The sequence below is a fragment of the Notamacropus eugenii genome, chromosome 1 (genome assembly GCF_028372415.1).
Source record: "Notamacropus eugenii isolate mMacEug1 chromosome 1, mMacEug1.pri_v2, whole genome shotgun sequence".
NCBI classification, from domain to species: Eukaryota; Metazoa; Chordata; class Mammalia; order Diprotodontia; family Macropodidae; genus Notamacropus; species Notamacropus eugenii.
The window spans coordinates 705,097,250-705,122,921 of NC_092872.1; the positions used below are offsets into that span (position 1 = coordinate 705,097,250).

General features: G+C 45.4%; 1 protein-coding gene across 1 annotated transcript in view; it reads left to right on the forward strand.

Annotated features, from left to right (window-relative positions):
- ZFPM1 (zinc finger protein, FOG family member 1) overlaps window positions 1-25,672 on the forward strand; it is a 200,569-nt gene that overhangs the window by 154,986 nt on the left and 19,911 nt on the right. The window contains exon 4 of the mRNA XM_072636304.1: window positions 7,660-7,793. Within this exon, the coding sequence (XP_072492405.1) occupies window positions 7,660-7,793 (134 nt within the window). The remainder of the gene's footprint in view (window positions 1-7,659; window positions 7,794-25,672) is intronic.

Below are 25,672 nucleotides of genomic sequence, written 5' to 3' on the forward strand. Positions count from 1 at the left end.
CTGGGTTATAGTGGCAAGAGTGCTAAAATTTTAGTCGAAAACCCTTTCAATCCCCACTGGGTTCTTTTTATTGGTATAACCTTGAACAAATTAATTCCCTTTTTTGGACCTCAGTTCACTCAGCTGTAAAATGGAAGGATTGGACCTAGTTCATCAGAAGATAGTTTCTGCAGTGCCTAGGACAGAGTGAATGTGTGTTCACCCTTCATTGCCAAAGACGACCATGCCATCAGAGAAATGATGACATGACTTGCACTTGACTTTGTTTTGAGTGAGGGACGGCTGTGCAGGTCACCAACCTCACTTCTCCTCCAGAGCCATCTGAATTCAGGGACCAGATATTCATCAGGATGAGTGGAGATGACCCAGGATGAGGCAATTGGGGTTAAGTGACTTGCCCAAGGTCACACAGCTAGTGAATGTCAAGTGTCTGAGGTGAGATTTGAACTCAGATCCTCCTGAGTCCTGCCCTGGTGCTCTATCCACTGCACCATCTAGCTGCCTCAGGACAGAGTGAGTAACCAGTCAATAAAATCAGTTGTTGGTTATTCTTATCAAATCCTAGCATTCAGAACTGCAGGACATCTTAGACACTCCTAGTCCCCAGCCCCCCCCTTTACAGAGTCCCCAAGAGGGCGGGGGATTTGCCCAGCATCACATAGCTGGCAAGTGGCAGAATGGAAATTCGAACCCAGGTCCTTCAACAGCAGCTCCCTTTCCCCTGACCACTGTGTGCTGGCTCAATCTGCAGAGAGCCTTGAAGGACAGGAAAGTTTTAGTTTGGTGAAGAGGAGAGAGGCAGGCATTATTGGCCAGGGAACTGCATGAGCAAAAGCTAGGAGGTGGGACTAAGCTAGCAATCGCGCGGAGCTGTGTCACAGTAAGAGCACTACTTGGGTAAACAGGACATATGCCTGTGGTTTAGGGAGGTCACAGTAGACTAATGTCTTTTGAACTGGAGTCCCCAGCCAGTTTACTGCAACGGACTTGCTGATCACAGATTCTGCCTTGTCTCCAAGCCTCACCTCAACCTACCTACCTTCCACCCACCCACTCACAGGCATTTGGAGTAGGGAGAGACGTGCAGGGCAGAAGCTTGAAATACCTGCTTAAAACCCCTGGGGGCTGCAGGGAGCAAGCTTTGGTTGCTGCTGGGGCAAAGTTGGGGATTCCCCACAGTAAATGAGTTGGAGAAACAAAGAAATGAAGCTCCCCTCCCAAGGCCTGTTTCTAAGACCCTATGTTCCATGACTCCCCATCTGCTGCCCAAAGGGAAAGGCACTCTACACAAACACCTTACCCCCTAGTTCCCTATCTCAGGAGTACGCTTACAGCAACCCCCCCCCCCCCCCAAGTTTAAGCAGCTGAATTTCCAAAGATAGCAGCTAATTTTGATGAGCAGCTATAGGTTGTCTACAGGGCCACTACCTCCTGCCGAGGAAACGTGTCTAGGCTGTCCTTGCCCCTCTCCCATCCTGGGAAGTCATCACGTTCAAGTGTCAACATACAGAGCTAGACAATGTGCCCCATGGTGCGGTGTGTTCAGGCTGGGTTATGTGTTGCTCCTGGGATGACCATGGAGAATTGATAGGGTCCTGGACTCAGAGCTCAGTAGGACTTCATAGCAAAAGTTCTAAATATGGATCTGTAAATTTGGATGGGGAAAAATTATACAGCTTAGTTCTACTAATCTTTGGTTTCCTTTGCAATCCTAAGCATTTTATGTACTTAAAAAACCCTCCAAATTCTGAGAAGGGGTCCGGGGGCTTCACCATATTACTGAAGGGGACTTTGACATATAGAAAAAAAGAAAGAATTCCTGCTTCTCAGGGTCACTACTCTAAATCTCTCATATTCCAAAAGAGGAAACTGAGTCCTAACAACTTGCCCCAGAACCTATCGTGGAATTGAAGATCCAGTTTCCTGGCCCCTAGACCGGGTGTTTCCACATGGTACACAGAAGAATGTTTTAGCTTACCTTGGTTGTGCAACAGTAGAAAAGGCTTTCTCACAGAGCAGTGAACTCCCCACATTCCAGAGTGTTTGGGCCAAGGCTGCCAGGAGTGTCAAGAATCATTGATTTAGAACTGAAGGAAATCTCAAGGATCAGCTTAGTCAAACTGGCTTGCTTTACAGATGAGAAAACAGCAGCCAAAGTCATGGAGGAAGTAAGTCACGGAGACAGGATTTGAACTCAGGTCTTATGTCTCCAAATCCATCACTCTTTTCTCTTCCCCTAAGGAGGGGAATCTGATGTGAGGAGAATGACAAAATGAATCTCTGAGCTTCTCCCTGGCTTTGAGATTCTGTGAGTCTTTGAAGGATAAAGTCACTGTGGACAGATGCCATGGGAGGAGCATCTTCTAAGGCAATGGTTCTCAAATGTTTTGGTCTCATGACCCTTTAAGCTCTTTTTTTAAGGGGAAAGAATATTATTCATTTATTAACATTCTTTTTTTAATTTTTAATGTCAAATTCTCTTCCTCCCACTCTTCTCTTACCCAAAAGATATCCATTATATACATGATATCCTGCAGAACATATTTTGTATTAGCCATATCTCTACCCCTTTTACTCTTACAAATGATTAGAAAACACCCTTCCCCAAAGAGCTTTTTTTAAAAATGTGACATATCTATCTACCAATATTTAATATATTAGACATAAAACTGATACATGGTAAAAATATTTATTAATTCATTTACAAATAGCAATAATCATGTCATTATGCTTTAATATAAATAACCTATTTTATGAAAAATAACTTTTTCAAGGCAAGAAATTTTTTTTTTTTTTTTTGCAAGAAGAAGACATCGTTTTCTGTGTTTTTGCCGATCTCTTTAATGTCTGACTTCCTGGGAGGCAGCTGGAATTTCCTGTCTCCAGCATTCATTCTGTTTTGACCAGGCATTTTGGATACAGCAAGTTCTTAATGTTTTCTTATTTTCCCATTCATTCATTCAACGTTCACTCTACATTTAGAGATGGAAGGAACCATTCAAGGAATATAGCTGAGATTCAAACCTAAAACCTCCTGTTCTCATATCATAAACTCCCTGAATCTGTGTCTTACCCGTCTCCTGGAGTATAATCTCCTTGAAGGCAGCTGCTGAGTCTTACATAACTCAGAATCTCTTCCACGGAGAGAACAGCACTGTGTACATGGTAGATTCTTAATAAATGTGGAGGTTGTTGGTATTCGATGGTCCCCTGAGTCCTAGGAAGCCGTGAGAAGTCAGTGGCATCAGTGCCCAGGGAAACTCAAGTTGGGGGCATGAGAGACTCTCTTTCTTCTCTCTTCCTCTCTCCTGGGACCCTCTTGCTATGGGATTCTTTGGACAAATCTCTTTCCTATTTTCCTGTGTGTCTCCACTTTCAGTGGAGCAGATCCAGGGTAGATGGAAGCCTCTATTAGCATACATTTGAGTATTGGGAAGCTGCCATCTTATCTGCACTCTGAAAGACAAAGACCCAGTTAAACCATTTTAGAACAGCCTTCATAGCATATTTACATGTTATCTAAACCATTAAGCTAGAAGTTTATCAGATAATCGGGCCCATTAAGCCCAGAGCCTGCCTGGAGTTGAGGGCAGCCAGAAGTAAAGCAGCTTCTCTGGTCTGCTCAGTAAGGAGTAGATCTCCCTGTCATGGTGGACAGGCTTCTGACTGCTGTCCAGCCATGTCAGGCTGTGGTGGGTGGAAGCAAGAGTCATGAAGCAAGGTGACAGACACCACACCCAAGGGACACGATGGAGAGGGAAGTAGCCCTGGCCATTTCCTGGGCAGAAGAGAAGGAATAATAACCCCACTATTGAAATAGGGCCCATTCTCCGGAGGCAGCTATGCCAAGGAGAGCCCAGGCCTTATTCCCCTTCACACTCACTGGTGCTTTTAGTGCTGAAGGGCAAAGGCGCATAGCTAGGCAGTGAGTGGCTATGGCGTTTGTCAGGGAGACCCGAGTTTGAATTCTGCCTCTGACACTTTCTAACTGTGTGACCTTTCTCAGCCTCAGTTTCTACATCTATAAAATAGGGATAACTAGGGCACTCGCCTCACAAGGTTTCCCAGGACATTTCCACTTTTAACTGAACTGCCGAATGAGATAACACATGAAAAGCACTTTGCATACCTTCAAGTGATAACTAAAGCTGCCTAGATTGTAGATGCCAAACAGGGAGGGACCTCGGAGGGCCTCTAGTCCAGTCGGTCCTTCCCTTTTCAAGCATAAGGACCCCTTTCTAACTTCAAAAACTTTTCAAATCTAGCAATAAATATAAGTGAATTTCTATCTTTTTTATCACAATAGCAGCTTGGCTTAGTGGGCAGATGGAAAAGCAGAGGACCTGGGTTCAAGTCCCCCTTTGTCACTTCCTGCCTAACTCTGGACAAGTCACCTCAACTCTCTGAGCCTCAGTTTTCCCATCTGTAATAGGGGTCAGAATAGAGAACCAGGAAGGTCCCTTCCAGACCTAAAGCTGTGATCCTTGGAGTCAGGAAATCCTGGGTTTATGCTTTGTCTTTGACACATACTGTTGAGGTGACCCTGGATAACTCATTTAGCCTTTCAGGCTAAGGCCGTAGATTATAAAATTGCCACCTGTACCTCTGGAGGGAGGTTTCCTTCCTACCTCCACTGAAATCACAGGTGAGAACAGAAACTAGCTAGTAGCTACTTACATTTGAAAAATTGTGTGTGTGTGTGTGTGTGTGTGTCTGTGTGTGTCTGTGTGTCTGTGTGTGCGTAAATGTAAATCTTGTAATATTAACATATTGCACACACACATATTATATATGCACATACATGGCATATTGCTTATTCAGTCTGCAAAAGGTGCCTCTGTTTAATTCATTCGGCTGAGTCAGACTGCTTATTTTGTTGGAGCTAAATAAGAACAGGCATTATAATTCTCATTTGTATATTGATTCAAGGACCCCTTGGGTCATGAATAACTCCAAGACTCCTTGCCTTTCCCCTCCTCCCCCTCCCCACCTCCAGGGATCTGGGACCAGAAGATTGGGAAGCATTGCTCCAACCCAGCCCGTAAAGAGAACTGAGGTCCAGGGAAGTCCTCAAACTTACTGGTCACACACATCATAAAGTCTAGAGCTCAGAACCCTGGTCTTCCAGGCCCTCACCAATGTTCCTCTGACTTCCCAGAAGCAAATCTGAGTTCTCTTGATGAGAAATGCCTCCACCTTCTGCTTTCCTGATCGGCTGGGAGAAGCCATGACAAGTGGATCCCATGAACTAGCAAACATAAGGGGCATAGTTATAAGCATCAATTTCTGGTGTCCTGAGAGGCTGAGAACATTGAAGAATATCAATCAACTGTTTGCCTAATTGAGTGGGATGTAGAACATCAGAGCTGGAAGGGACATTAGGACAGACTGTCAGGGTTGGTAGAGATCTTTGGACACAGAGGTCAGGATGGGGAGGCATATTAGCATATAGAATGTCTTAGCTCCAGGGAGCTTTAGGAAACCAAAGTCCATAATGGGCAAGTGACTTGCTCAAGGTCACACAGACAATTTACCCCAATGACTCGTGCCTCAAGTTACCTTCTCCATCCTGCCTTCAGCTGCTAAAATGATTTCCTCACCCCTACTCAATAAACTCCCAGTGGCTCCCTATAACTCTGGGATGGAGTAGAAAATGCTCTGCTGAGCATTTAAAGCCTGGTCCTTTGCTACCTTTCCAGTCATCTTTCTCTTTATTCCCCTCCATGTACTCTATGGTCCAGCTACACCAGACAATTAACTGTTCCTCATCGACATGTCATCTCCCAACTCTTCAGCTTTGCATTGGCTGTGCTCTGTGCCTGGCATACCCTCCCTTCTCACCTCTGTTTCCTGGCTTCCCTCAAAACTCAGCTCATATCGCACCCTCTGCAAGAGGTCTTCATTACCCCCAATTGCCATTGCTAACACCTTCACCTGAGATTACTTTCCATTTACTCAATTAACATGTATATACCAAGTTATTTGCATATTGTCTCCTGCCTTAGTCCATGACTGTCATTGTATCCCTAATGCTACAGGTATATAGTAGGCACTTAATAAATGTATGTTGACTTTTTGACTGCACACTCTCCACTGTACCTTGACATCTTCCTCCTTCTGCCAGGTCAGCCTCTCCACAGGCTGAATGGTCTAGCCATGTCCTCAGGGACCCTAGAGCTCCCCATCACGGAGGCTGTAGGATAGCCTTGGGCTGTCAGCTCAGCTCCCATCCCTATGTCAGGGAGCCTAAGTTGGAACAATCATTCCCAGGTATATTGGCATCAGTTTGCAGGGTGAGTGTGCCACCCAAAGGGCACACCCTGATTCTTGGTTTGTAATATGGGAGAAACAGCACCAAGCGTTTGGAGTCTGGAGACCTGGATTCAAATCCTCACTCTGCTTCTTTAGATAGGACCTTGTGAGAACTTATTTCTCCTTTCTGAGCCCTCATGTGTAAAAGGAGGGGGTTGGGTCAGAGAATCTCTAAATCCTTGGATTCTTCTGTTTACCAGCCGAGTTGCTCTAGGCAAGATAGCTAACTTCCCTGAGACTCAGTGCCTTCATCTGTAAACAATAATGGCAGCCCCAGTCAATGGTAAATGACATACCAGTAAACGGCAGTAAGTCATGGTATGTACTCCTAGGGATGTCTTGATCAAGACTGTGTCTGTGACAGCACTTTTTGAGTGGCAATGTTCTTTAGGAATGGGAAGCAGAATTATCCTTGCCTTTTTTATCGTTATTTTACCATACCCTCTTTGGGTTTGCAGTGTGTCCTCTCCTCTCTCTTTATCCTTACAATGATCATTTTTAAAGCTCTTGTCACAGTCACAGTACTGTGTTAAGTGCTTCAAAGAGACTCAGTTCCTGTCCATAGGAAGTTACTAGTCTAGTTGGGGGATATGACAATACTGGACCATAGGAGAATCAGTTTCTCTATTGGAGTACTAGATCTCTGGGGTCATTCCTGGTATTTCTGCCCTCTGGGAACAAGCCTTCTTATACCACCACCCCAGCACTTTAACTCTCCATCATATCCTGGGATCCAGTGACACTGACCTCCTTGTCATTGGGAGGGGCATCCTCAGGGGGGACGCTGTAGGCATGAGCTGTGCTTTCTCCCTCCCTGCCCTCCCCCACGTCTCTGCAGAGCTGTGTTTTCTGATCATGTTTCCATTACATGGACAAGAACAAGAACCTCTATCTCCCAGCTCTGGGTATTTTCGCTGGCCGTCCACCAAGCATAGAATGATCTCCCGCCTCCTCTCTACCTCCTAGCTTCTCTGCCTGTTTTCCAGTCCAGGAAGCTTTTTCCCATCCCTCTTAAACCCTCTGTTAATTATCCGTAATTTATCCTATATATAGCTTATTTGTATGTTTTCTCTCCCATTAGACTTTGAGAACAGAGACAGTCTTTTGCCTTTCTTTGTATTCCATGTACTTAGCATAATGTGTGGTAGGTACTTAATAAATGTTTCTTGATTGACTGATTGATTACCTGGGGACAGGGAGGGATTGTGATGTACCTCAGGTACCACACCTGGGAAGTAGGCCCAGAGTGTTTAGGATGCCTGTCTTCCGCCATTGTGCATGGACAGGTAGAGCCAAATAGCTGTCTTGCTCTTCTCTTATCATCTTTTTGTCTTTTTTTTAATCTAGACGAACTGGAATTGATCTCACAGGATGGGGAAAACAAAGTTCGTGCCAAGAGGAATCTTCCTGAGGGAATTTCCTGGGGTCCATTCAGTGGAAACATCCAGAGTGAAGGCTCCTCACCAGGGCAAACAGAGACGGTAAGGATCTCTAACTTTCTACCCCCTGTTTCCTGCTACTTGGCTCCAACTGCGCTGGCACTTGATCCTACATGGCCCTTGGCAGTTGCAAAAGAACCCTAGATTTCAATCCTTGACAACATGAGTAAAGTACATTTTTAAAATGAGCCAAATGAGACCCAAAAAGGGGAATATCTTTCCCAGAGTCACATAGCACATGACAGAGCCAAGATCGAAAGCCAGGTTCCCTGATTTCCAGTCCAGGGCTTTCTAATATGTCAGCATGCAATGGATATTTGCCTCCTGGTCACCCTGTTTAAATATATGATCCAAATTAAGCTCACTTTCAAAATGTCTCCTTTGCTTGTGACAAGACAATGCCACTAATTTCATTTTCCGTGTTAATTATAGCTCATGTTTAAGATTTAGAAAGCATTTAGGATTGTCCCTGAGGGGCGGCATGGAAAGCACAGATCTGGTCACTGAATCCTGGGATGCTAGAATTATGCCATGCTCCTTCCACCTTCCCCCCAAACTTAAAATAACTCATTGGGCAATCTCTTTTCACAGAGAGGAAAAAACTTGGAGGACCACTTGTTCCTTTTAGGTGGTACAGATAGAAAACTGACTGAGGTTTAAGGAAGACACATAGATCAATTACTGGGTGATAGACACATCCCAGATTATAGGACCATAGCCCTGGAGCTAGGGCACCCAAAACAGGCAGTGGGTCAAGCTCTAGGCCTGGCATCAAGAAGACTCATGTTCCCTGAGTTCAAATCTGGCCTCAGACACTTACTGACTGTGTGACCCTGGGCAAGTCAGTTCACCCTGTTTGCCTCAGTTTCCTCATCTGTCAAGGGAACTGGCAAACCACTCTGGTATCTCTGTCAAGGAAATCGCAAATAGGGTCATGAGGAGTTGAACATGATAACAACAACAGCTCAGTGCTCTAGCCTACCAAACTCATTTTTGATTCTGACTGTCATTCCTTCTCATTAGCTCTTCCCCCACACCCCACCTCTAGCTTGGGGTCAACCGTGAGATGGATGAGCGTGCCATCCGTGCCTTTATCCACATCATCGATAAGAATGTTAAACAGCACAGGCTGGGGTTCTCCCCTGGAGACTATATGCCACATTGGCACTGAATCATTAACAACTATTCTTTGAGTCTGGTCATCCAGCTAGCTCTGAATCCATCTGATTGTGTTATCATCCAATCTCTATCTCCATCTTCTCCACAAGAATAGTTTGAGATACTTTATCAAAAGTTTTGTAGACATCTGGGCAAGCTGTGTTCACAGCACTCCCTGATTCTGATAATTTCGTAATCTTGTTCAAAGGATTGAGGTTATGTGGCATGACTTGGCCTAGATGAAGCCAAGCTGACTCTTTGTCATTGTTGTTTCCCTTTCTACACGTTCACCAACAGTCCCTTAAATGATGTATAGGCTCTACCTGTCCATGGACATCCCCTTGGAGGACTCTCTTAGGAATCAAAGTCAAGCTCAGTGGCCTAGAATTTGTAGACTTGGTTGTCATCCTTTGTGTTTTGGAAGATCAGATCATTTGCTCATCTCCAACCTTGTGCCGCTTCTCCTGTTTTCCAGGATCTTACGGGTTTTACTGCTAGTGGCTTGGTAGTCACATCTGCCAGGTCTTTAAGGCCTTGAAGAGGTAATTTGTCTAAGCCAAGTGACTTGAATTCACCCAACTGGGTGATCTCTAACAATCTCCTTACTTATCCTGTGCATCAACTCACTTAGTCAATTTCGTTCTATCATTTCCAGTGCAGGGTCATTCTTCTTGGCAGGGAAGCAGAAACATAATAACTCTGACTTGTGTGTGTTGTCCACTCGAAGCAAAAACATGCCATCCCTTGTGTAATACTCCTTTTTTTTGCCCAACTCTTTTTTTTGCCTGATGTAACTTATAAAAATGAAACAAAACAAAAATACACATATAAAAAAAACCACTTTTGTTGTTCTTAGCTTTCCTTGCCGGCCTAGGCTCACTCTGAACTTTTGAATTTCTGACGCTTTTTCCAGGCCTGCGCCATACTTTGATGTTTGGATTCTGTTGTCTCTTGTTTCTGGCTTCTGTACATTTCTTTTAAAATCTAAGTGGGTGGATGACCTCCCTGTGCATTCACATTGGTGGCTTCTTTGGGCATCTACATCACACTGAGGATAGACCAGATAGACTTGGAGTTAAGAAGACCTGAGTTCAAATCTGGCCTTATATACCAGCTGTCTGACCTTGGGCAAGTCACTTAACCTTTGTTTACCTCAGTTTTCTCCACTGTAAAATGAGGATAATAATGACTCCTACCTCTCCCAGGGTTGTTGTGAGGTACAGATGAGATAGTATTTGTAAAGTACTTACGCATTGTCTAACACATAGCAGGCACCATAGAAAGAGTCAAGTCTGACCCTTCATGACCCCATTTGGGGTTTTCTTGGCAAAGATATGGGGTGGTTTGCCATTTCCTTCTCCATCTCCTTTGACAGATGAGGAAACTGAGGCAAACAAGGTGAAGTGACTTCCCCAGCCTCAATTTGGAAGAAGTTTGCAAATACATTCTCCCCATCCTTTGTTAGATATGTTTCATTTCTGGCCAGGGAGATGGAATATCGTGTGCAAGAAATAACATGAATTGGCCAGTTGAGGTGAGTTATAGAGTGCATGAAGGGGAAGAAGGCCAGAGTCAGGTGGTGCTGAGCTTTAAATGTTAGACCGGTTTGTCTTTTGTCCTAGAGATAAAAGGAAGCCACTGGTGTTTTTTGAGCAGAAGGAGGGACATGGTTAAACCCATCTTTTAGGAATAGTACTAGGGCCACTGGGTAGAGGCTGACTGAGCAGCAGAGTCAGTAATTAGGAGACAGTTATAGTGGTCCAGGCAAGAGGTGATAAGGGGTTGAACTGAGGTGGCAGTTACAGAAGCAGAAAAAAGGGAATGGATGCAAGATTTGTCAGGGAGGTAGAAAGAATGAAATTTGGTGACTGATTGGAGAGGGGAACAGGGTGAGGAATCACAGGAAGAGATCCAAGATGACTCCTCAAGTAAAGCCCGGCTGCCTGAAAGGATGGGGATACCCTTGATAAATAAGGGAATGAGGAAGAGGGGTGAGTTGGGGTAAAGGGAGGTAATGAGCTCTGTTTTATACACATTGAGTTTGAGATGCCCATTGGCCATAGGCATGTCCAAAAGAAGCAGGCCCTGGCAGCACAAGACTGCAGTCCTAGCTTCCAGAAGGCTGAGGCTGGTGGATTGCTTGGGTTTAAGGAGTTTCTGAGTTACACTGGGCTAAGCTGATTGATGTGGGTAGCCACACTAAGATTAGTGTGAGCCCCCCAGGGTTGGGGATTTCCCAACAGAGTAGGTTGCCAAAGGAAGGAAAATTAGCCCTAGGGGGAAACCTGGAAAAACGCAAAGCTTCTGCCCCAATGGACCAGGTCCATGAGTAGCCCCTGTACTTCCTGCTTGGGCCAAACAGAGAGCATCAGAATTGGAGCTTAGGAGAGAGATCTGGTCTGAATGTATCTGCATAAAGGTGACAGAACCTTGGATATACCTAGAGCTACGGGCCAGGACTGTTTCAGGGACCTCAGGCACAATGGAGTCAGAAGTGGAAGGGCCTTAGAGCATAGAACCTTTGATCTGGAAAGGGGTGTTGGAGATGGATGCAACCTTAGAACGCTGAATTTCAGAAGTAGAAGGGATTTAAAAACATAGAATGTTAGACATGAAAAAGACATGGAATTTCAGAACCAGAAGGGGACATTGGAACCTAAAATGTCACTCTTAGCTATAGGTCAAAAAGTCATACAGTCGGCTAATAAATATCTATTAAGCACCTTCTATGTGCCAGGCACTGTGCTAAGAATCGGGGATACCAAAAGAGGGAAAAGACAGTCCCTGCCCTGTAGGAGCTTACAGTCTTCTTCACCACCTGGTTTTCCTGGTTTCCTTCAAGACAACTCAAATCCTACTGTCTGTTTTCCCTTCCTTTCTTCTCCCTACCCACCTCCTTCCCAATGCTTCCCCTCCATGATTACCATTTATGCTGTATATGTCTTGTATGTATATGGTTATTTGCATATTGTCTCCCCCAGTTAGGATATGAGCTCCTGGAGGGTCCGTCTTCCTATCCCCAGCTATTAGAACAAGGCACTTAATACATTTTTGTTTACTTATTAACTTGACTTGATTCCTACCCAAACCAACACCCTCCTGCTTCTCCTCCCCATTAACCTCTCTGGGCCTCAGTTCCCTCATCCATTAAGTGAGGAAGTTGGAGCAGATGATCTCTAATGACCCTCCCAAGCTCTGACATCCTATATTCCAGGGGAGAGCTCTGACGTGCCATGATTTGTCTTTCTTTCTGTCCCTCCTCCTAAAGGCCTTTGCTCTTGAGACTGTGGGTGGAGGACAGTCCTGGAGAATGAGTAGGTCATTAGAAACACTTGCCAACCCAGTGAGATATCTGGGAGGGTGGAGGGAGTGGGGGGACCCAGGGAGTGACAAGGAGAAAAGTCATCCCAAAGCTTTGAGGTCCTGAGGTCCTTGTAGATGGGGGGCGGGAAGGGAAGGGGAGCCTCGCCTCTTTTTCTTTCTCTCTCTTTTTAAGGCTGAACTCATTTTTATCTCTTGCAGAATTAAATCCTTGATTAACCCTTATCTCCCCAGTTTGGCAGCTATCTCGGCTTCGGCGCCGGGTGTCCAGACACACAGTACAAGATGATTGATTTCTTAAAGATCTATGCTGCTTTCTGATACTTCATTTATTGTCTAAATATTTTTGCTAACATTTCAGCGGCCCCCTTATCGAGCTGGGTTGATGATTCCCAGCTCTGCTCCTGCTGCTCGCCTCCCTTCCTATCTCTGCCCAGAGAACTGAGGAAGGAATCGTGGCGTTATCCGAGATAGTCACTATCACCCACCAGTCTATTTTTCTTCGTTGTTTGGAGAGGAAAGAAGAGAAAGGGGAAGAAGGGGGGGATGTTGGGGGTGGGGGATAGAGGAAAAAAACCAGGAGCAACCTTTCTTTGCACTGTCTTCCTCTTCCTTACTTCTAATTACCGCCTGGCACCCCCAGGCCCCTGTGGGGATGGATGAGTCTTTGACAGCTCAAGAAAGCATCTCCTCTGGCCAGAGGGTTTAGAGGCAAAACAGCTCCCAGGGGAGAGGCAACAGTGCAGCCTTGGTTCTGTGAAAAGATGAGCAGAGTAGGAAAATGGAGACCTGAGTTCCACCCAGCACTGTGAAGCCTCAGTTTCTTCATCTGTCACATGGGAGCAGTAAGACCCACCCTTCTGCTAATAGCAGTGTTAGAAACACACTAGACAGGGATGGTAACCTGCAGATGAAAGGGGCCTCCGTCGTGCCTCAGGCTCCTATAGAGTGAGTGGGGAATCATCCCTGACTAGCTACAGAGCTGGTATGAAAATCAAAGGAGATGATGGATGAGAAAAATGTGGATGATAATGGCACCCACCTCCCAGGGTTGTATGAGGAGCAAATGAGATAATATTTGACAGTGTCTGGCACATAGTAGGTGATACAATGGTTAGAGCATTGAGCCTGGAGTCAGGCAGACTCACCTTCATGCGTTCAAATCTGGCCCCAGACACTTCCTAGCGGTGTGACCCTGGGCATGTCACATAACCCAATTTGCCTCACTTTCCTCATCTGTAAAATGAGCTGGAGAAGGAAATGGCAAACCATCCCAGTATCTCTGCCAAGAAAACCCCAGATGGGGTCACAAAGGATTGGACATGACAGAACAACAACATCACAGCTGTTCAGATTCTTGAAGACCCAGATGAGGCACCCCATACATTTTCTGTTCTCCATATAAAGGATTTCACAGGTTTCCTCTTTCACCAATTCATGTGTGGCACAGTCTCTGGTCTGCTCACCCTCCTCCAGATGTGCTGTGGTTTCCGAATCCCTTTCCTGAATATGGGTCTAGAACAGAAGCCTCTTTTCCAGATGTGATCCTAACCAGGTTTTCTGTCTCCCAGTCTTTCCAGCTGTGGAAGAGGCCCAGGGAAGCCGGGTGGGGCAGAATTGCAGATTTGAGACCAATATTGCTTCAGCTGGACCCTAGACCTTCCCTTCATATTTCCTTCCAGCCCATTCCATGGCCTGATTATCTAAGATAGGAAGCTTCAACACCCTTTCACCTCCCCTGCCCAGAAGGAAGGGAGGTGGGAAGCAACAATGGGAAAGATGTCCTGGATCTTGGTGGCTCCCCACCCAGGCCAACCAGCCTCTCCAGCCTCTCCTATCTGAGGCCCTTTTAGGAAGTACCTGCAAATCTGAAGTTGACTTGCCCAGCTCTGGAGGAAGAATGAAGGATTTGGAGACAACAGGCCTGGGTTTGAGTAGGGACAGGTAGGTGGTATGGCCCTAGAGTCAGGAGTGCCTGAGTTCAAATCTAGCCTCAGATACTTATTAGGCGTGTGACCCTGGGCAAGTCACTTAACTCTTCTAGGTCACGCAGGGGTTGGTCAGGTTCACTTGTGGTTCTAGAAAGAGGTTTATTAGAGAATCACAGAGCTAGAGGCAACTCTATAGTCTGGCTTTTCAAACTCACACCCGAGCAAGCAATCCGGGTTAAGTGATTTGTCCAGGGTCACATAGCTAGTAAGTGTCTGGGGACAGATTTGAACTCGGGTCCTCCCAACTGCAGGGCTGGTGGTCTATCCACTGCACCACCTACCTGCCCCCACGAGCATCCCTTCTTCTCATCCAGCCTTTCCTTGCCCTCCTCCAGTGAGGGAGAAACCGACAACCTCAGAGGAAGTTCATTCCCTTTTGAATAGCTCTATTAGGACATTTCCCCTTGTGTCATGATTAAATCTGCCCACTGCTCTTCTGCCTTCTACAGGGGAGTGTATGAGTTTACTACATCTTTTGCATGGGAGGCTTTCAAACACTTGAGGACCAATGTTGGGTTCCCCCTTAAGTCTTCTCCATTGGAAACATCCACAGTTCCTTCAGCCCCTACTCATCCAGTGTGATTTCAAGGCCCTCCACTACCATAGTGACCCTCCTGTTTATCACTGTCAGTGTCACCCAGAACTGAAAACAGATATGGTCTGACTTGAGTATAATGGAATAATTACCTCCTTTACCCTGGAAACCTGTTTTTTGGCCATCATATCCCTGCCGATTCATGCTGAGATTGAAATCCGCTCAAATCCCCAGATCTTTTTTCCAGAGACCTGCTGTCTAGTCCACCGTCCTCTACTTGTGAAGTTGATTTTCTTAAACCTAAGCATAAGATTTTGTTTTCATCTCTACTACGTTTTACTTTATTAGATTCAGTTCAATATTTTAACTCAGTCATTCTTAAAGTGCGATCTGAGGGTTTCAGGGACTTCCAGCATTCTGGAGGAACTTACCATTCTTGGACAGCTCTCATTGCTAAGAGACCTTTCTCTGACATCAAAGCCCAGGAATCGCTGAAACCCCTTCAGGAGGTCTGCAAGGTCGAAACAGTTTCCAAAATAGTAATAGGTTTTAATTTCTAATACAGCAAATATTGATAGGGATGGCCCACATAAACAAACTCTCTGGGGCGTCCAAATAATTTTTAAGAGCAAATGAGCCTAAAAAGTTAGAGAACTACCTTTCTAAACAAGATCCTCAGAATTCTTTTTGGGGGGGGCGGTGTGGGGGGGGGCCAGGGAGGAAGGATGGTCCTGACACTGTGGTAGCCATACATCTAACTTTATGTCATCTGCAGATTTTTGAAGCACGCCATCTTTGGCTATTCCAAAGATAAATATGTTAAATAGCATTTTCCCACAAGAATGGTGAGCTAATCTATCCAATCCTGTACTAAAATCTAAATAAGCAAAATCTGCAACATTGCCCTGATCTGCCAGTTTTGAAATCCTATCAGAAAAGGAAATTAGGTTTGTCTGGTATGACCTGTTCTCCATGAAGTCATACTGGAATCGTAATCATCTCTTCACTTTCTAAATGTTCAATTAGCATTTCTTTAATGAACCCTTTTGGAATTTTCCCAAGAATCAAAGTCAAGTTCTCAGGCTGATCATACATAGAGTATTCTTTTCCCATCTTAAAGGTCAGGACATTTGACCTTCTCTAGGTTTTGGGTCCTCTCGTTATTGTCACTGTCTTTGAGGTATCACGGACAGTGACCTAATCATCCCATCTGCCAGTCCTTTCTGGACCCGAGGAGATAGTTCATTTGAGCCAAGTAATGTGAATGCATCAAGGACAAGCTCCATGCTCCCTTGCTGTCTCCTTACCTATCTTAGACGTCCACTACCTGTTCCCTGGGGCAGCTAGGTGGCACAAAGGTTAGAGCACTGGACTTGGAATCAAGATGACTCATCTTCCTAAGTTCTACTCCTGACCTCAGACACTTCCTAGCTGTGTGACCCTGGGCAAGTCACTTAACCCAATTTGCCTCAGTTTCCTCATCTGTAAAATGAGCTGGAGAAAGAAATGGCTAAACCTCTCCAGAATCTTTGCAAGGAAAATCCCAAATGAGGCCACGAAGAGTTGGATGCAACTGAAAAATGACTGAACCTGTCACCCATTTTTTTTCTGTCATTTTTGCCAGAGAGGGCATTCTTCTTGGCAGAGAAGCTGAAAGTTGAGCAGTCTTTGTTCACCCCATGAAGCAGCCTTATCTCTTCTTTGAAATTCCTCCTTCCACCAGAATAGCTAACAAAAAAAGAAGGAAAAAAAAAACCATGAGGCTATTTTTTGTGATTTTGGGTCCCTGCCCCTGACACCATTTTTCCAGCTCATTATACTACTCCTGTCTCTATCCTGTGCTTGCATTTTCTGTACTGTCAGTTGGGGAGTTCCCTGTGCATCCACATTGGTCTCTTCAGACAACCCCCATTCTCCCTCCTCACTGGAATATTTCCTTTTGTGTTTTCAGAATTTCATTCTTAAGAATCCCCCATTCCTCCTGGGCTGACTTCCCATGTAGAATTTTAATCCATAGGATCCTATTTATCCTTTTTTCTTAACCTTTTGAAACCTGTTTTCCCAAGACCTAGGCCCATGTCAGACTATCTCTAACTTTGCCTTTTTCCGTCTCAAACTCTAAGAGAAAGTGCTCACCTCTCCCCAGATGTCGCTTCATTTCCACCCCAGCAACCAGTCCCTCCCTATTGATTGAGGAGATGGAGTGACTACATGGTGAGAATTCAAAATCTGTTAGATCTTCCACCTTGTGAAGGATAAAATGATCTTTAAGGTGAGTCAGGAAGCCTCTGCTCTACTTCTGACAGAAAGACAGTTTCAGCAAATACCTGGGTAACATAGCTCTCCCATCACCACTATCACAGAATTTGGGAATTGGAGGGAACTTCACTGGCCTCCCAGGCCAAGCCATACACAAGTGTACATCCCATTATGACATAGTTGACAAGAGGTTGTGTGGCCTCTGCTTGGAGATCTCCAAGGAGGGGGAAGCTGCCATTATGGGACCTACTCTCACTATTAAGACATCCCACCTTCCACTCATTGTTCCTCTGGACCAAACAGAGCAGGCCTTATCTCTCCTCACATGACAGTCCTTCAGATACTTGAAGACACATATCACATCTCACCCTAGTCTTCTCTTCTCCAGACCAAACACGCCCAATTCCTGCAACATTCCTCCTATGACAAAGGCTAAAGACCCTACCTTCATCATCCTAATTGCTCTCCTCTGGCATTTTCCAACTTATCAATGTCCTCCTTAAACTGTGCACCCAGAATGGAACACAAGATTCCAGATGAGGTCTAAGAGGGTAGCGTACAGTGAGAATATCGCCTTCTTATTCCTGGAAGCTCTGGCCCTTTTTTTATTGCTGTTCACTCATATCTGACTCTTCATGAGCCCATTTGGGGTTTTCTTGGCAGAGATACTGGAGTGGTTTGCCATTTCCTTCTCCAGCTCATTTGACAGATGAGAAACTGAGGTAAACAGGGTTAAGTGATTTGCCCAGGGTCACACAGCTAGGAAGTGTCTGAGGCCAGATTTGAACTCAGGGGGATGCCCAGAATTCTATCCACTGTGCCCTAGCACAGGTTTAGGCTGAATTTATGACTCCACCAAAGCAGGGTGTCCCATTGCCCTCTTAAATGCAGCCCAAAATTGCATTCACTATATCGGCTACCTTACCTAATTGCTGACTCATTGACCTTCTGGTCTACTAAAACCCCCAGATCTTTTTCAGAACAACTTCTCCCCATCTTACACTTGTGAGGTTGATTTTTTTTAACCCAAGTACAAAATTTTACATCTGTCCCTACTGAATCTCTTTTCATTCAATTTAGCCCAATGTTCTGCCATACCAAGATTATGCTGTCAGCAATCCCTTGACATCATCTGAAAATTTGATGAGCATATCATCTGGGCCTTTGTTCATGTCAGTGATAACAGTGTTAAGCAGCACTGGAACACAGATCTCCTGGGCAGGTTGACCTTGAACTATGAACAACTACTTTTCAAACCTGGTCACCCAATCATTTCTGAATTCACCTGACCGTATTATCATCCAATCCTTATCTCTATATCTTCTCCACAGAATAGACAATATGCTTTATCAGATGCTTGAAGCTGTCTTCTCATCTGATTTTTTTGTAATCCTGTCAGAAAAGCAAATGAGGTTATTTTGACATGAGTTGTTCTTGATGAAGCCAAGCTCTGGCTCTTTATGACCATTGCCTTTAATGATCCCTTCTTTGACTTTCCCAGGAATCAAACTTAAGCTCCCAGGCCTATAGTTTAGAATCTCTCATTCTCTTCCCTTTTTTGAAAATTGAGACGTTTGCTTCGGCCAGATTTGTGTTCTCTTTCCCAGGCTCATCATCTATTTCCTCTTTCTAACAGAGTGATTTATAGTATGTTGTAATGACAGTATCCATTTCCTTCCAACTACCATTTGTATCTTCATCCAAATATTCTCCATATTCTCTGTCATCTTTCCACTCCACCCTACAATGTACCCATTTCCTAGATTTCTTCTTACAAGCATATCTTTTTAAAATAAATTTATTTATTTTTAGTTTTCAACATTCACTTCCATAAACTTTAAAATTTCCTCCACCTCCCTCCACTCTCCCCTCCCCGAGATGGCATGCAGTCTGATATAGGCTCTACATATATATTCTTATTAAACATATTTTCACATTAGTCATGTTTCATAGAAGAATTAGAATAAATGGAAGGAACTATGAGAAAGAAAAAACTAAACTAAACAAAAAAGAGAGCAAATCGTTTGCTTCAGTCTGCATTCAGACTCCTATGTTTCTTTCTGTGGATGTGGGTGGCATTTTCCATCATAAGTCTTTTGTTTTAGGTCTTTGCATTGCTGAGAAGAGCTAAGTCTATTGAAGTCATCACAATGTGACTGTTACTGTATATAGTGCTTTCCTGGTTCTGCCCACTTCACTAAGCATCCATTCATATAAGTCTTTCCAGGTTTTTCTGACCTGCTCATCATTTCTTACAGCACAGTACTTTTCCATGACATTCACATACCACAGCTTGGTCAACCATTCCCCAATTGATGGGCATCCCCTCAGTTTCCATTTCTTGGCCACCACAAAAAGAGCTGCTATAAATATTTTTGTACATGTGGGTCCTTTTCTCATTTTTATGATCTTGTTGTGATGTAGTCCTAGAAGTACTGGGTACTTGCTGGGTACAAGTATATAAGTATATCTTTTTAATATACAATGAATGCTGTTTAGCACCGTCATCATCCAGGCACCACAAAGACTTGTTCTTTCAATTGGTATACCTTTCAGAGATAGAGCAGCTAGGTGGAACAGTAGAGTACCAGACTTGGAATTAGGAGGACTCATCTTCATGAGTTCAAATCTGACCTCAAAACTAACTGTGTGACCCTGAATGAGTCACTTAACCCTGTTTGTCTTTGTTGCTCATCTGTCACATGAGCTGAAGAAGGCAATGGCAAACTACTCCAGTATCTCTGCCAAGAAAACCTCAGATGGGGTCATGACTGAAAACGATTGAATAAAATCCCTATAGTCCAAGAGCTCCATAGGGAGTAGGCATTAGGTCATTTAGTCCAAATGATCAGTGAAAGCCTTGAGAGTACAGACTGTCTTTTTTTCCCTTGGTTTATTTTTTTAATATTGACTTTTGATATTTTTATCATCAAACTGTCTTTTGTCTTTGTTTATAATCCCCATCATTTAGCACAAGACCTGGGAAATAGTTGGCCCTAATAAATGCATATTAATCAATATATAATAAATGCACATAAATACAGAACAATAATTGACCAACTGACTGACTGTGTGTCAGGCACTGGAGATAAAAAGAAGGGCAGAAACGGAGGAGGGGGCCACAGGAACATTGATGAAGCATTTAGTAGATAGGAGGTATTGTGCTAAGTGCTAGGGATATAAGAAAGACAAAAACAGTTCCTGACCTCCAGGAGCTCACATACAAGACATATATAGAACAGATAGTAGGTAATCTGAGAGTGGAAAGCACTAGCAGCTGGGGAACTGGGAAGGCCTCCTATTGTAGGTGGGACTTGAGTCTTGAAAGAAACTAGGCCTACCAAGAGGCAGAGGTGCTCAGGGAGCATTCCCAGCAGGAGAATGGACAGCATCATAAATTCCCAAGTCAGGAGATGAATGTTGACTGTGAAAAACACCAAGAATTTTCATGAAGGAGAATTAGGGAATGAGAAGTCTGGAAGGGTAATAAGAGGTCAGGTCTAGAGTCCTCCCACCTTGTTGATTCTTTGAAAGGATTCATTAAGCCCCTATTGCATACTGAGCACTGTGGGCCCAGGGAGAGACAGAAAGTTTAGGTAAGAGCTTACTTACTTCTAGTAGGGGCTTAAGACCCATCTAGAGATCCAAGTAAGCAATACTTAATGATAAGCTCCAGAACAAAGTGCTTTGTGAGACTCGGAAAAGTTGGGGATATATCAAGTCATGCTTCCTGGAAAATGGGGGTATTTGAGTTATATTCTGAAGATGAAGAGGAATTTGACAAGTGAGCTGAGGGAGACCCAGGAATAGGGATCACATCAGCAGAGGTAGAGATCCATAAGAAGGCCCAGTGAATTGTCTGGTTTGGCTGGCGTGTGGGGTATGTGGAAAAGAGAATGCCAGAATGATATCAGGTTATAGAAGGCCTTAAATGCCAGTCAGAGGAGTTGGAACTTTTCTTTGTCTTGTTTCTCCCAAGCAAACAGCAAAGAAATGGCTCAGCCCCAACTTCTGGGTCCCATCCCAGCCCTGACCCTCTCTTGAACCTAGTGGTTTTTCAGTTGGGGTCTCTCACGATGACACTGAGTTTCCTCCCTTCTCACACAGACCCAGTGGTGCCTCTGGCGTCTGGCTAGCGGGGAGGGCCCAGTTCCCTCCTACCCTTGACCTGTCCTCCCCTCCCCAAGCAGTCACTGCTGAGCTCACCTGGGGGAGGCAGACAGAAGAGTCGGGGCCACTGCTTTTTGAAGTGGTCTCCAGTCTTCTTAGAAATTCAGTCCCACCCAGCTTGGCCCTCCCCTTCTCCTCCTCCCCTGGCTGATTGCACAGGAGCCTGGAGTCACCCTGGGTCTAGCCCCCCTCCCCCCCATGCTTTAAAGTTAATTAATAACCAGGGGTGCCCTTCCCTCTCCCCCCTCCCCCCATCCCTCTTTTTTGATGCTGTTTTATGAGACGTACAGTGAGGGTTCGGAGCAGCCCCAGATAAAGTTGTAACAGCGGATGCGGTAGAGATAGAGTTTCTGATGGTTATCAGGCCGGGTGCAGAATTGAGACACTGACCTCTTTGTTAGGGGGAAACAAGGAGAGTTCTCAGATCCACCAGGAAAATTTAAAGTGGCTGTTATCCCCTGGTTTGAGCCTTGAAGAGCAGGGAGGACAGGTCCCAAGGGTAGAGAGGGTGCTGGGATGGGACTGGGAAGCCACTGACTTCCATCTGCCAGAGGGACCCAGGGCTCCAAATGCATTCCCTGACCCCAGAGTGAAAGACCAGGGAGTCAAGTGCCACTCAGGGCCCTGCTGGAGGAGGGGGAAGGAGAGGATACCGCCTTCACCCCACCCCACTCCACTCCTCTGTGACTTTAGATGGTTTGGGCAGAAACGACCAGCTGAGAAATTAAAAAGTAGCTCATTTCCCTGATGCCCCCATGGAAGGCACAGATCCCTTCTCCCCCATCAGGTAGAATGGGGTGAAGGGAAAGGGGCCTATCTCAGTCACGGACTGGAGCCTTTGAAAGCCCAGAAAAAAGAGCTACTGTTACATTACCATTCAGAATTGTGGGGAAAAAATAAACAATCAGCCTCCTCGCTATTTCAAATAACTCCGTAGGGGAAGCCAGAAACAGAAATCTGCTTCCTGGCCCCAACGTTTTCCCTTCACTGTGAGCCCACACTCCCTGGCCTTGAGGTGGAGGGGAGAGAGTGGGGCGGATGCAGGCGGGTACTAGGACATTGGCCTAGCTGAGGAGACAGCAGATGGGCCTGGGGGAGATTATCCAGCCCATCCCCTCCTTTGACAAGTGAGGGAGCTGAAGCCCTGATAAGTGAAGAGTTTGCCCAGCGTTACATAGGTAATGATAAGTAATAGAACAGGTATTTAAATTTCCGTCTAACCCTGAACCCGTGACATTCAGGCTTTATCCTGCTCCCTCTCCGGCATCAGGCTGGATAACCATGGTAAGAAGGACAGGTTGGGTGCTTATGGCAGGCTTGTCTGGCCTAAATGGGGCAGGCATATCCCTGTCTGGGACAGAGACATAGCTTCAGGTGCCGTGTGTGACTTAAGCCAAGAAACAGAATCTAGACCCAGAAATGAACAGCTCCTTTGGGCAGCTCTCTGGGCTGCTCTTTCACCCATCCTTGAAGGCCATTACCCTTTAAAAACAGGATCTGTCCTTTGGGGCCAGGTCATCCCCCTCTATGATTCCCTGGATGTGACTTGAATACCAGATAACACATTCTCCCCCACCGGGTGATGAATGGGTGGATAAGTCCATTCAGATGAGGCAAGTCTTTATTATTAGATTATAAGTGTATTGAGGACAGGGATAGTGTCATTTTTTCAGTTTTATACAGGATGTCCCAAAAGTCAGTGCACTAAGACTGCATTTTAGAACATAAGACTTGCCTACAGTAGGTACCTAGTAAAAGTCTGTGGAAGTTCTAGAAATGCCCAATCAACAAGAAATCATGCAGACACAGACTAGTGTGGTAGAGGAAGGTCTTTGGATGGTAGCAAAAGGGTCTCTTGACTTGTTGGAGAAATGAACCCTGGGACGTGCTGGAGCCTCCCAGCTCACAGGAAGCTGGGCATTGACACCTCAGAAATTGTTAATCGCCTCAAACCAGGACTTGAGTTATTGCTTTTTTGGTGATTGTTTAGACTTAAGAAAGCAAAGATGGAAATGGTAGTATTACAAAATATATGTAAAAGTGCATCTTGTGCACAAATCTTTTCTTCCAGAGAGCTGGTTAAATACCTACCAGAATGCCTTTGGATGAATCCCGCCCCCAGATAAAGGGGTTGTTATCCCTCCTCCTGCCCCATGGCTAAGAATCATTAGTACTGATCACAATAACCCACATTTCTGTAGTACTTCAAGAGTTAGACTGGGCTTTCCTCACATTCCCTCAGAATGTAAGGTCCTTGAAGGCAGGGAGTTTTTGTCTTTCTTGGTCTTCCCAGCAAGCACAGCATCTGACACATAGTAGGTTTGTTGACTGACTGGCAGCAACCCTGTTAGGAACAGATTGCAGGCAATATTGTCCCCAGTGTAGAAATGTGCGAACAGAGAGTGCTCGTCATTTGCATCCATTTATAGGGCTCCAGTTCAGTGCACTGGAGTGAGACATGGAGAGCCCCCTAAATATATACCTGAGAATTGGAGACAGATGAATGTGACCTCTTCTATCCTACATACATGATTCTGGAAGGACAATCCCCATGGCCTCTTAGCATCATGCTCCCTGTCTTCCCCCCCACCCCACCTCCTCCTCTACCTTCTCCATCCCCTTCCCTTCCTCCAAGCCATGGTCCCTCTAGGTCAAAAGAGAACTAGGAGACCAGCTCAGACTGAGAAATATGGTGTTTCCCCATCTTCCTCAAAGAGTACATACAGAAAAATTAGGAGTGTTTCTGCCCCATCAGCAAAAGTTGTGTGTGCGTGCGTGCGTGTGTGTGTGTGTGTGTGTGTGTGTGTGTTTTTATCAAGCTGTGAACACTCTGCTCCTTGGAGTGATAAGCTTTAAACCGACCAGGAGACTGTCAGTCTCAGTTTGAGGGTTTAGAAATATTGGGACGAATAATTAGATTTCATATCGTTACTGCAGCAGCCATCGAAGGATCAGCCAGATTAATTTTTTTTACCCTCCTCCACTCATTAATATTCATTAGAGACACATGAAGACAGAGATGGGCTCCGGCCAGGCACAAACAGGAGCTGCAGAGCCTACCTCGGCTGCTGGGGGCTCCCAAATAGAGAAACAGGTTTCCTTCTCCGTATCCCTCCTCTCAGACACACCCCTCTCCTCTGCCCAGAGTGGACCTGGATGTGGAGACAATTGGGTGAGAGGACCCTGCCTGGTCAGCCCCTCCTAAGCACATGACTGTGGGGATTCTGGGGTGGGGGAGATGGTCCCCTGCTTTCTGTCACTGCCTTCAATGACAGTCCATGCTTTTGTAGAAAGCTTAGGGCTGGAAAAGGCTATTTGGGCCACCCCTCTACCTCACTCCTGCTCTCCCAGATAAATCAGCCTTTGCCGCATTCTTCTCATGAGGTGGCTCTCCATGAAGGCTTGGGGAGATGTCACTCCATCAGTCAGCTGGGAAGAAGCCAGAAAATATCAGTGAGGAACAAATAGCCCAGGTGGTAAAACCGAGGCACAGTTGCTATCAACTACTCTCAGTGACTGACTTATCAACCAGTTTCACCATCAGGAGAGTGAAATGGCACGGAAGCTGACCAGGTTTGCTGGGTCACAGAAACAGCGACTTCTCACCTGGGCAGGGAATGGAGACCCAGGTCATCAGTTTCATCTCTTACACTTTCCCAGAGCCATTATCTCTTTTGGTTCTCACCCCCTCAAATTTGTGAATTTGAGATTCTGAGCCCAGTTTAAGAGGTGGGGAAACTGAGACCCAGCATGATCCAAGGTCGCCCAACCGGGCAATGGCAATGCTGGCCCCAGAAGGCAGATGTTTTGACTGCCATGGACATCTGTTCTCCACCCAGATGAGAGGTTACTGTCATAGTGACCTAGCAAGCCTGCCCGGGTTCCAGTAGCTTGGTCAAGGGGCTTGAGCTACTTCAGATGCCTCAGGTGAGCCAGAAGGTGAAGCTGCCATATGTACCAGCTCTATAGGACACACACACTCACACACACACACACACGCACACACGTGCTGACACATGTTTCCCATTCAGGTTCAGTGAAGGGGGTGGTATTCACTCCAAGCCACGAGTTGGGCAAAGCAATCTCTCCATCCTGCACTGACCTGTGGTGTCTCCTGCAGCTCTTAGCCCTTGTCAGGAATCAGGTCCAAATTGCCTAGGTTTGGAAAGTGCTGTGAAAATCATGCCAAGAGCCCCAGGCTTGAAAGCTCAGTTGCCATCATCTGGTCCCTGCTGGCCTGGACACCATCCTTCTTTTCTCCTCCCTTAAAATGACACCACTTTTTTATGACCGTATGAGAAACCAGGAGACCCAAGTTCCATTTCATTCTGGTTCTACACCTTACTTTGGGTGTCTCTTCCCTATGCCTCTTCCGTAAAATGAGGTATAAGCTAGGATCATAACACTACATATCTAGAGCTGAGAAAAGACCCGGAAGGCATCTAGATGAAGAAACGGAGGCCTGTGGAGGTTAAGTGGGGTTAAGT